Source organism: Parambassis ranga, chromosome 13 (genome assembly GCF_900634625.1).
Source record: "Parambassis ranga chromosome 13, fParRan2.1, whole genome shotgun sequence".
NCBI lineage: Eukaryota > Metazoa > Chordata > Actinopteri > Ambassidae > Parambassis > Parambassis ranga.
The window spans coordinates 897,391-910,038 of NC_041033.1; the positions used below are offsets into that span (position 1 = coordinate 897,391).

The 12,648-nt window shown below is 37.7% G+C and overlaps 1 protein-coding gene across 2 annotated transcripts; it reads right to left on the minus strand.

The window, feature by feature from the left end:
* Positions 1-367: 367 nt before the first annotated feature.
* Positions 368-6,225, minus strand: LOC114444872 (uncharacterized). Of its 2 annotated transcripts, none has more exons than XM_028419748.1 (12): positions 6,164-6,225; positions 5,918-6,092; positions 5,461-5,621; positions 5,215-5,236; positions 4,996-5,042; positions 4,720-4,867; positions 4,359-4,638; positions 3,619-3,724; positions 3,047-3,193; positions 2,816-2,876; positions 2,351-2,514; positions 368-1,767 (listed from the first exon to the last, which is right to left on the minus strand). In XM_028419748.1, exons 2-12 carry the CDS (start codon positions 6,087-6,089, stop codon positions 1,735-1,737), a joined length of 1,341 nt encoding a protein of 446 aa, XP_028275549.1. In that variant the 5' UTR covers positions 6,090-6,092; positions 6,164-6,225; the 3' UTR covers positions 368-1,734. The 2 variants fall into 2 exon arrangements, with proteins under 2 accessions (XP_028275549.1, XP_028275550.1); XM_028419749.1 differs by having other exon boundaries at positions 380-1,767; positions 5,461-5,582.
* Between the last annotated feature and the right edge of the window lie 6,423 nt (positions 6,226-12,648).

The window sequence follows — 12,648 nt, forward strand, 5'->3', positions numbered from 1 at the left end:
TGTCTGAGATTGGCATGTTGAACACAAACAGGCAGAAAAAAACATCTTAACCAAACCCAGGAATTTATTTGTCAGATGAAAATGCAGATACAGGTACAGCATGAATCATGCTGTGAAGAAACATGCATTCGAAATCATTGCATTTTATATATATATATATATATATATATATATATATATATATATATATATATATATATATATATATATATATATATATATATATTTTATATTTATAAAAAAGCTGCACAGTCACCTGCTGCAATGAGCTGCTGGAAACAGATGCAGCCATTTTGTTGCCAAAAAAATTGGCTTAAAACAGACAAGAACAGACATCTCACTGCTTTCACCAGCAAACAGTTCTCCAGAACTGAGACTGATTCAACAAACATTTCATAATTTCTAACCTGAAGGGAAAATAAGTCATCGGTCACTCCTTATGAGATTACAGCAAATGCTTTGTTATTCCACCCACACACTAGATAATTCTGTATTACAACAATAATCATACAACTGAAAGATCCCAACAAGAACAGTAAAGAGATTTCTCCCATTTATTTTATCAGTTAGCACATTTATTAAGATGTAATCCTAAACTTTTGTCCACCACCACAAATTATAATAAATCAAACCCTATTGATGATTTGTGTGCAGTTTTAACACATCACCTACACACTAAGCACCCCATAAACTCATTTATTTTGTAATTAATAATAATGTCAATATATGTATTACTACCAAGCCTTTTAATGCACTACAACAAAATCCCCTCATACCCACATGAATGTTTACCTCCGTGTTCAGAGAAGTAGAGGTAAGTCAAAGTGGGATCTATCTCGAAGCTAAATACTTGTCACAACTCCTCCTCAGAGCTGGCTGGCTTTGCTCTTACCTGCTTTCACTCTTAGCTAATCACATCCCAAATGCACTTTCAATGCAACACAAGAAAGACAAGAGGAAAGTAATTGAACATTCATGATTCATAAAGATGAAACAACACCACAACTACCTGCACATGAGTGCAGTACAAGGACAGTCGAATAGGATGTTCTCTCCCTGTCACCATACAATGTTTACTAAAACTTAATGTCCTCCGGTACAGAAGTCCTGAAAAACTCAACATTCAACATGTAAATTCTATGGCTTTATGGCATTTATATTCAGTTAGAATGTAAAGGACTATTGAAATATTTAAATACCTAAAACATAAAAGATTTAATCCATATGGCAACTATAAATAAATCCTGGACATGCTACTGGCATACCCTTTGTTTTAATATCTATATCAGTGTATGTTTTGTCTGTGTTACTCTAAAATGACAGGGTATACTTTGTTAATATCAGCATATCTTTGTCAAATTACCAGAATCCATCCCAAAATAGATCACGATCTAGTAAAAAGATGAATAACTTCCTCATATATCAAAAATGCTGCCATAGATTTTACATCAGAATCTCCAGGACAAACTGAGAAAGTGAGAACAACTTGTTACTTCACTGTAACAAACAATGGAAGTTTCACAGAAACCAGCTAATGGGCACCTAACATTTCTGTGCAATAAATATCTTATTTTTACCACACAGGACATCAGATGCTTTACATAACAGGCCTGAACGTGTGTTTATAGAGAAGATGGCCCCATTAATTGTAGCCCTTCTCCATGACCAATTCAGGCCTGAATCAACTCAGAACATTACTGTTGGGTCTCAGGATGCCTTTCCAGGCGGATGTGCTCAGGCAAATCTGGGCTGCATACTCATGCTCCCCTGAGAAAGAGTAAACAAAACTGGTTAGCATTCAACAGCTAAACGAGCAAAGTTCACTTAATGTATCTGTAAGATATTCTTGTGGAATCTGAAGTTAGCAAGACCCCTACTAATATAGCAGGTTCATATTTCTTCTGACTTCTAGCTGCTCTAAAGACAGTGCTGCAAAATACAGTATGTTGGCCTACACAAGTAATGTTCTGCCTATGCTACCCTATTGTTGTCAAGGCTTTCCAGAACAAGCTGCAGTGCTGGAGAGACACTGCTGCACAGAGCTGCCAAATTTAAATCGCTCTGTTTGACACTTCAAAAGCAGTCAAGGAATTAGGAAGGATCCGCCGTCAATAAAGAGAAGAGACATTTTAAGTTGAGTCAATATTTGTTCTTGTGTGTCATGAATAAATGTGGTCATGCCATAAAGCCGAAGTACAAACAAGAACTGTATGTCTTAGAAGATCACAGGGAGACTGTTGGCCTGAGCACAGAGGACCCATCGTAGTGGCGGGTTAAAGCTTACTAAATAGATAGATAGATACTTTATTAAACCTGAGGGAAATTCTTCTACCATCACACACTGACTTACCATGGTATGAGGGTAGCTGCCCATCTGCAGCAGACACTCCAGGGTCTCCAGCATCTGCTCCTGGCGGAGCATGTGGACTCTGGTGTGACTGGGGGTCTGGCTGTTTTCTAGCTCAGAGACGGTGGCCTTCAGAGATACCGAAGCACACTGGAGGACACTCATTCCTGAGAACACACACATGGGAAATTAGAATTATAGTAACATTTCTAATACTGTACTATGTATCAATATACTATATACAGTATATTAATAGAATTTTTATGTTTATAAAAAAGTAGAGCCAATATTTGGTTTTCAAAGACATAAGACATTTTTTGCTAGAAACGCTACTGATGTAGCTAACTAGCTATTAATCAAGACACCAATATACTGTATCAGTCAGTTCATACTTATTATATATTAGCTATGTGATATGCAAGATATATTTATAAGCAAATGAACTGTCTGAAATGTTTCAGTGCTTACCAGAGTTATCAGTGGCTTCAACATCAACATATACATCATCCATCATTGCCCATTTCAGAACCTAATAGAAAACATACATACTGCTTTAATGTATGTATTAGCAACCATGTCCAGTCATATTGGGGTGCACTTCACAGAAGTTGATTGAACAGAGTTGCACAACCCCACTACAATTGATCTGACTTACCTGATCTGTAGTAACCAATAACCTTTTCTTTAGCCAACACTCACCTCCAGGACTCTGACATAGCCATTCTCAGCACTGAGATGGAGGCAGGATTTCCCGGAGTTGTTCTTCTGATTGACATTAGCTCCCAGGTAGATGAGATCAGCCACCATGAGGTGGTGGTTGTGCTTTGCAGCATAAAGGAGGGCAGTCTGTGGGCAGACAGCATGTTAGACTATGTAAATAGTGACACTTGGTTAAAAATGAGTTGAATGCTTTAAATGTATTATTTACCAAGAGAAAAGGGAAAAAGACAAAGCCTCAGTTAACTGGTTTCACTTGTATCTTACTGAGAACTCAGACTGCTGTTGCTTGTTGATAGCCTTATGCTGATGACAGTTTTCTATGGCAAACATCTTGTAATTGTTTCCAGACTGCAATTTGTAAAATGATCCTTAATCACACAAAGTGAAAGATAATCCAGCAGGAGACCGGCCTTTTCTTAGTTAAACATGGATGATTTTAGAAGGTTTTCTCATGCCACAGTATGCCATTCATGCTAAGGGATCATAAAGTTTTTCAATCACATGTGAGATACATCATCCTAAACAACCAATGAAGACATATGTTACTGTACCATTCCATCAGAGTCTTTGATGTCCAGACTGTTAAGTGCAGCCATTCTTTTAGCGATGGCGTAGCCCAGTGCCCTCTTTCCAACAAATGCCACTTTATGGAGAGCTCTGGAAGCAGAAAGACTGACATTTGAGCAAGTGAAGGGAACAACACAGAAAACGTCCTTTAAATTGGACACAGCTATGGACTCTCACCGCTTAATCCAGTTATCATTTCCAAACTGACCCATGTCTGCTAAAATATTATCTTGTCCTCAGTACAGGAGAACAAGAGAACTCCCTCTCTCCTCATCCACAGTCCCTCAAACATGCCAATAAAGCTTAATTCTTTCACTTTTGCCAATTAACATGTATGATTGATTTTTTATTATGATTTTGTTATTATTATTTATTTTTTATTATGATTAAAGCCCATTCTGAGCCAAGAAAAACAATAATTCTTTAATTGTAACATGTGCATGCAGAGGAAGCTTTAGATGACCAGCTGCCACTACACCTGGAACTGACTCACTGCTTCAGGCACTAACATTGACTGTATGTTACCAGTACAACCACTTTACCTGTGTTATGTAAGCAATTACAGATTGATAATTAAGTTTTCTGCTTCTCATCAGGTTTAGTTCATAAATCAGACACATAATGTTAGCAAATGTATAAATTATTTCAGTAAAAATTCTAAACATCTTTCCTATCTAAAATGTAACTTTCCTTTAGGTTTCCGTGGAGTTTCCTGGTGACTTACGTTCTGCCGTGTTCATCTGTGGCCAGTAGCGAATTATCAGAGATGTCTCTAAGCTGGCTCTCTTCTTTCTGCAGCTGTGTCCAGAAGAAAGCAGAGCTATCCTGGTCCAAGTTGTAATTCTGAAAATCAAACCACTCTTTTTTACCGTCAAAGGACTGCTGCCAGGGGTATATGTTAGGAGGGGACAGGGCCTGCTGGTACTCTGGTGAATAGCCTGGTGAGTAGGTCATGTAGGACTGAGACATGGGGCTCATCTCATCGTATTCATCACTGTAGTATCCTGCACAGAGGGGAAAATAACATGATCCAAATCTGATTTTAAAATGAAAAAGCAGGAATACTGCTCTACCTATTCTATTACCAGCTGGAGACAGTTCGGGGGACACTGGTGGGTCCAAGGATGACACATTTTGGGAAGGGGAGTTATAGGTGTTACCAGTCCTTAGATCCTCCTCCAGCACCTCAACAATGATTGCCAACTCCTCCAGGCTTTTTGTTGGATGCTGCACCTGAAAGACAATCATACCTTGCAGTTATTGGCAGCGCTCCCCAAATGTGATTTGTGATGTGAAAACCCCTTTACAAAGCCAGTGGAACCTTCAGGAAGGGGATGTGGTCTGTGTTTTTCAGCACTCACTTTTATGGTTTGCTCTCTTGAGCGAGTTTTGACTTGTTTCATGACTCCTGTGGAGCAAAAAAACACATATTAACAATGGTATAACATGCAACCAAGAAAAGTGTTCTATAGACTTTGACTCTTAGTGTTGATGTTTTGAGGCCAATAAAGGGCATCTGTTTAAGAGTATAAAGCACTTAAACAAAAATCTACAGCTATATAGATGCAGGTGTTACTGACCTTTGGCTCTGCAGCATCTCTTCTGCATTCATGAATAGGAAGAAAGCAATAGTTTAATCCTTTAGTGTGCTTCGTTAGACATAAATGTAAATGTTTATAAGTATGGCTGGATGGATAATAGCATCTGTAGAAATATTTAATTGATTGATTGTATTTGTTAGCCAGTAGAATTTTGTAATTTTCTGACTTGCTGATTTGAAACGCACTACTACTACTACTAGATGAACTATGACACAAAAAAGATACCTTCAAATGTTGAGACTCCCAGCCTTGGGTTACACGGATATTTTTCAGTAGGTCCTTAACTGGCATTTTGACACGTACTCCAAGGTACACCTTTTTATTTTCATACATGGAACATCGTTTATCTACAGTAAAGAAAAAATGGCAGTGATCCATGTTGATGCCTTTAAGATAAGATAAGATAAGATAAGATAAGATAAGATAAGATAAGATAAGATAAGATAAGATAAGATAAGATAAGATAAGATAAGATAAGATAAGATAAGGAGAAAATTAGAAAGTGATGGATGATGATAAAACAGCTTATATAAAATCACACAGTTGATTTTGTTTTTGTATTTTCACTACATATGTTTGTAGAGTGTACAGCTAAAGGTGATGCAAGCTTTCTATGAATCTATCAAAAAAACTATGTAATGAGGATTTGTAATTAGTTGCATTACCCCAATTCAAAACAAACCTTTTTTACTGCTGCCCATATCCTGGACAGTCACTCCAGGAACAGTGTCTGGCTCTCTCGGGCCTGCAGCAGTTTCCTCTGGCAGAGGAGAGAGTCCAGCTCCAACAGTAGTAGCTTTCTGGCTTCCTCCTTTCAGGTTCTTTCGTTTGTACCTTCCTCTCATCTTGTACATGTACTATAATAAAAGAAATTGCGTTAACAACAACAAAGGGTGGTGAAAAGTTCAAAACCAAATACTGACACTACCTGTGGCTGGGCGTTACTCAAACCTTACTCTCTCCTCTGTGGCTGAGGGCCCCTGTCTGTCCACACATAGCTATGTGTCAGACTATAAGCTGTAATGCGACACTGTCTGTACCTCCACGCCTACTGCTTGCGGGAAAAATGTGATGTACACGCCCACAAGCAACAATGAGATAATCAGAAATCAGAAATGACCTCAATGTACAGTTTCAATGCACAAATACTGTTTGACTAATGTATCACATTCTTTGCAGCAAATGCTGTTTGTCATTATTACAGGTAGCAATGCATAGGTTTTTACATCTTATTTAAGAATATAAGTAATCTCAGGAGCTCATGTGAAAAAAACAAGGCATCTAGCCAAACCTGTTGCAACCTGTTGCAACTTAAGTGTGGTCTGTTTGCTTGCAGTTTTAGGTAGGCTTACCTTTACTGGTATTAACATATTTTCCTTAAACTGGAAGCAGAAGAAAAGTTTTTTTTTTCATGAAAATGTGTTTTGACTCCTTTTGATCAAATGTTTTTAAATTTGCTTTTCTTGGTTTTCCAATTGTTGGTTGGGTGATGTTCATATTACAGGCCATGTTTTTTAATTGAGATTTGCCTTTTGTCAGGATTACCCAAAGGGTTAGACTCAAAATGCAGGAAAGTTGGTGCAAAGCAAAGGTTTAAGGTTCACAAGCACAGTTCAGTACACAGGAAGTCAGTCCAATAAGGCGAAAGTGCAAAGGGATCATGAGTCCAGTCCAGAAATGTAGCTTGTAGCACTAATTCAAAAAGGAAGACTCTGTTCTCTTCATCATTATTTTGAACATTTATAAAGATGTTCAGTAAGTAACTTAACAAGACAGTAACAAAAAAGACAATGACAAATACAGTTGTGGTACACATACATAATCCACCGTGCAGTTTCCCCACCTCCTCTCCTCTTCTTCTTCTCCCCTCCTCCACTCATCAGGCTGAAGTATATTTCACGGTACTAACTGTATGTTTAGTTTTCCTCGTAATTTTGTGTCCCTCCCCCCATATATATATATACACTGCTCAAAAAATAAAGGGAACACTTAAACAACACAAACAATACTCTGTTTTCATAACCTGCAGTCGTTTTGTTGTATTCTTGGTTTTCTGTACCACCGCTTCTACCTAACACCACAATACATAATATACACATAATATACACTGCTCAAACAACTAAAGGGAACACTTAAACAACACAATGTAACTCCAAGTCAATCACACTTAGGAAGCAGCACTGACTGTGAATCAGTTTCAGCTGCTGTTGTGCAAATGGAACAGACAACAGGTGGAAATGAGAGGCAGTGATCAAGACAGCCCTATAAAGGAGAGGTTCTGCAGGTGCTGACCACAGACCATTTCTCTGTTCTCATCCTTTCTGCCTGATGTTTGATCACTTTTGCAATTTGTCACCCTAACCCCTAGAGGTAGCATGAGGCGGTGTGTACAACCCACACAAGCTGCTCAGGTAGTGCAGCTCATCCAGGATGGCACATCAATGAGAGCTGTGGCAAGAAGGTTTGCTGTGTCTGTCAGCACTTGAGGAATTTCCACTCAAGCTGGATCAGCCTGTAATGTGGTTTTCTACTTTTTATTTTGAGTATGGTTCCAAATCCAGACCTCCATGGGTTAATAATTTTGATTTACATTGATCATTTTTATGTTATTTTGTTCTTAACGTGTTACACTATGTAATGAATGAAGATATTCAACTGTAATATTTCAGTGTATATAGACAGTATATATATATATATATATATATATATATATATATATATATATATATACTGTGGATACACAAATTATTCAGACCACTGTATGTATATATATATATATATATATATATATATATATATATATATATATATATATATATATATATATATATATATATATATACAGTGGATACACAAATTATTCAGACCACCTGAAATGTTTCACTCTTATCTATATATATATATATATATATATATATATACACAGCACCCCATATTGACAGAAAAACACAGAATTGTTGACATTTTGACAGATTTATTAAAAAAAGAAAAAGTGAAATATCACATAGTCCTAAGTATCAGAGCCTTTGCTGTGACTCATATATTGAACTCAGGTGCGTCCATTTCTTCTGATCACCCTTGATGGTTCTACACCTTCATTTGAGTCCAGCTGTGTTTGATGATAGTGATTGGACTTGATTAGGAAAGACACATACCTGTCTATATAAGACCTTACAGCTCACAGTGCATGTTAGAGCACATGAGGATCATGAGGTCAAAGGAACTGCCTGAAGAGCTCAGACATATAATCCATGATTGCCCAGAAAGGTACTATACAAATTTGATGTATTACAGTTTTTTCTGATTGCTTAAGCACATTTCTGTAACTATTGGCTATTTGTGCAAAACTCTACACACAAATAAAAAAAACCTTACACCAAATCAGCAAAACATTGTAGATCTCTTGCAAAAGCTAATACATTTTGCTTAACTCTTCAAACTTTTGTAAAAATGGTATTTTTGTACCACACAGTTAACACAAACCATCATATTACTAAGCACACAATGTGCCAACTACACACTGATGGTATTAACTGAAAACACATCTGGCTTTTGCTTTCTCTGTGCATAAGGTCTGTCCATGTGAGGTCAAACTTTTGTCATAAATAGTTCTATAAACACACAGGGATTCAAATTTCAAGTATGAATGTTTATTCACACACATCAAAACAAACACAAGAAAACATACAATTTCACTGAAAGAGAGAGAAAATCAGTCTCATTGTCTCTCTGGGTCCGGCCACAGAATTTCATCGTCTCATGCAATGTCTTCTAGTCCAAGGCACCGGGGAACATGTCTCCTGGAGTGCCGTATCCAGGCCTGACATGATGCCTGGTCCATATCCTCGCATGCCTCCTTCCAGATGCTGGATGTCTAGTAATTCTGTGGAGTAGCAGTTTCAGTTTTACATGTACAGTATTGTTGTTTTTCTCATTAGAGTATGGTACTACTACAAAACTTAGTGTGAGGGAACTGTACTAACCCATTCTCATCAATATGTCCTTATGATGCTTGCTACAGTGTAGCGGCTCAGGCTGAACCCGTTGTCCAGCTTCCCTCAGGGTCAATCCATGGTTCATCACATGATCCACTATTGTAGCTCCGATGACATCAGTAATTCTATTTCTTCTTACCCTTCCTCCTTCCTCTTCACCTCCTCGTCCTCTTCCTCTAAATTCACCTCCTAGTCTTCGTCCTCCTCCTCTTCCTCATGTTCCTCCTCTAATTCTCACTCTTCTCAGTCTCCTTCTCCCTCCATTGTTCTCCACACTGAAGCTTACCTGTGGCTTATTCACAGTGTTCATGCTGATTGCAAAGTGAACTAATGATGTAAAACAGTTCTCACATGTGACAGTGTAGCCAGACAGTTGGCAAAATAGTGTAAATACCAGCCATAAATGTGTGTAGTTTTACTAGGAGTGTGTTGATCATTTGGAAGTTGTGTGTAAAGCAGTGAGTTGTGTTTACAGTTCAGCAAAAACAGTGCTGCGAAGTGGATTATATTTATACAATTGCAAATTGTGTGTTACAAAAGTGCAAATTGAGTGTAAAGCAGTTTTTTTGCTTTTAGTTTTGCAAACTCAGTGAGTGATTTTGCTATAACTATTAATAGTTTTAGAAATTGTGCTATAAGAATCATAGTTAGTGTTTAAGCAATCAGAAAAAACTGTATTAATAGAGGAAGACAGACACACTTTACTATTCATTATATTACAGTTTTTTCTGATTGCTTAAACACTAACAATGATTCTTATAGCACAATTTCTAAAACTATTAATAGTTTTAGCAAAATCACTTACCGAGTTTGCAAAACTAAAAGCAAAAAAACTGCTTTACACTCAATTTGCACTTTTGTAACACACAATTTGCAATTGTATAAATATAATAAACTTCACAGCATCTTTTTGCTGAACTGTAAACACAACTCACTGCTTTACACACAACTTCCAAATGATCAACACACTCCTAGTAAAACTACACACATTTATGGCTGGTATTTACACTATTTTGCCAACTGTCTGGCTACACTGTCACATGTGAGAACTGTTTTACATCATTAGTTCACTTTGCAATCAGCATGAGCTCTGTAAATAAGACACAGGTAAGCTTCAGTGTGGAGAACAATGGAGGGAGAAGAAGACTGAGAAGAGAGAGAATTAGAGGAGGATGAGGACATGAGGAAGCAGGAGGAAGAGGAGGAGGAGGACGAAGACTAGGAGGTGAATTTAGAGGAAGAGGACGAGGAGGTGAAGAGGAAGGAGGAAGGGTAAGAAGAAATAGAATTACTGATGTCATTGGAGCTACAATAGTGGATCATGTGATCAACCATGGATTGACCCTGAGGGAAGCTGGACAACGGGTTCAGCCTGAGCCGCTACACTGTAGCAAGCATCATGAGGACATATTGATGAGAATGGGTTAGTACAGTTCCCTCACTCTAAGTTTTGTAGGTGTACCATACTCTAATGAGAAAAACAACAATACTGTACATGTAAAACTGAAACTGTTACTCCACAGAATTACTAGACATCCAGCATCTGGAAGGAGGCATGTGAGGATATGGACCTTATGTGTTTTGGGGATTCTGGAATAAAAGACAGAGAAAAAAGGTGGTTATATCTAGAATTCCATTAGGTCAATTTGACCTCCATTCCTCCCAATGCAGAAACAGTAAATAGGCTGCATCGACATGGCCCTATACATTATGTAGCCAGTCAGACACACAGCTCAAAACACTACAGTAATGCCTCACAGTCCCCAAGTAAAGTAAAAAAAACAAGCTCAAGAACATTTCAATACATTTGTAGGGATACTCAGTTTATTTGAATTTTATTCAAATGCCTATTAACGCTTATTGGTACTTTCAAATTGTGTGTGTGTATACATATACCCGTTTGACTTCTCAGTCATTGTGATGATGTCAGAATCAAATTACTCTCCAGATTTGCTAAGAAACAGTTATTTCTTCAGTGTTCAGCTGTGTTGCAGAACTTGGGGCGGAATAAGCCTGTGGTTCCCAGATACTTTCTTTGTAAATATTTCAGAATTAATGGTCATGTCCAAGAAGAGCAGGGGACTGTAATTATTGTAATGTTTAATGTTTATGAGCAGTGGTCAATAATGATCTCTTTGACGGCTTTCTCATATTTCATCACATGTATTTTTCCATGGATAGTTTAACTAAGTGAATTTATATTGTTGTATTGATAAAATAAATGAAATCCTAATATGGCAAAATGAATAAAATCCAGATATTGTGTTCCATTTTTATACAATATAATATAATACAATATTGTGGCTTCCTCTTTCTTTCTTTCTTGCTTTCTTTCCTCCATTCCTCCTTCCTTCCTTCCTTAAGGCAGCTCTGCCTGCCGCTTCCCCCCTCTGCTAAACATTGTCCATTAAAAAAACCTATGCTTGATCCAAACAGACAGCAGGGTGGAGGTCTTATGTGGTCTTACCACATAATGATGCAAGCTGAAATTGAAAAAAGGAGAAATTCAACCCTTATAGAGTTCTTTTATTTGGGTGAAAATATTGAATGATAGTGTTGACCTGACCAAGGTTGTGTTTGGACTGACCATGTGAGCATTGTCAAAGTAACTAAACTAAACTTCAGCCTATCTTGCGTCATCCTCTCAGGAAGCTCCTGACATGTGAGTTTGAAAGCCCAGTCCTCTGGTGCCATCTTGTGTTTCATATCTTGTTGCAAGGTGTTTGTTTACATGATGTGTAGTAGCAAGTGTTTACCACCAGGTGGCAGAAGTGGATTAAATTATAAAGCATGACAGGCAGTCACTGAGTGTCCCTGCTGTTTTGGCTTATTCATTAAGGTAACATTGATATTCTTTTTCTTTTATTCTTCTGACCACCAGTGAACTGGTGCATTAAGCATTGAGTTTACTTTACAGACACATACAATGAAAGGCAAGTTAAGACTGATATCAGTCAAACAAACTTGATACCATGCTTCATTGTGTGTGTGTGTGTGTGTGTATGTGTGGGGAGTATTAGGTTATGAAACTGTACAAGTTGGCACTTGTGTGAAGGTGCAGGCGCATTCATTAAATGAGTTTCTGTTCAGCTTGTGAATACTTTCCCTTCACCTGAGGGCAATGTGTTTGAGCAGCACCTGAAGAGAACCCACTGCTTCCATGAGCCAAAACATAACATGAGATTATCCTTTAAATGTTTAACACCGGAAGATTTAATAAATAACACAACCGACAACAGTCAAGCCCAAAGTTCAGGGAAATATGGATACAAATTGTGGGGGGAAATGTACAAGTACACAACACAAAAGACAAATCTGGTTTTCTTTATGGTGTTATTCCTCCAAATTATCAACTGCTATTCAACCCATACTGAAAAATTCCAGAATAATCTTTGACCCCTAGCATTAAAGAAAGTGG

Excerpts from the sequence above, each read along its gene's own strand:
- LOC114444872 (XM_028419748.1), bottom strand. The coding sequence starts at position 6,089 with ATGTACAAGATGAGAGGAAGGTACAAACGAAAGAACCTGAAAGGAGGA. Across the intron at positions 4,639-4,719 it reads CCCCGAACTGTCTCCAGCTG|GATACTACAGTGATGAATAC; the intron begins GTAATAGAATAG and ends CCCTCTGTGCAG. Across the intron at positions 2,515-2,815 it reads TGAAGCCACTGATAACTCTG|GAATGAGTGTCCTCCAGTGT; the intron begins GTAAGCACTGAA and ends GTGTGTTCTCAG.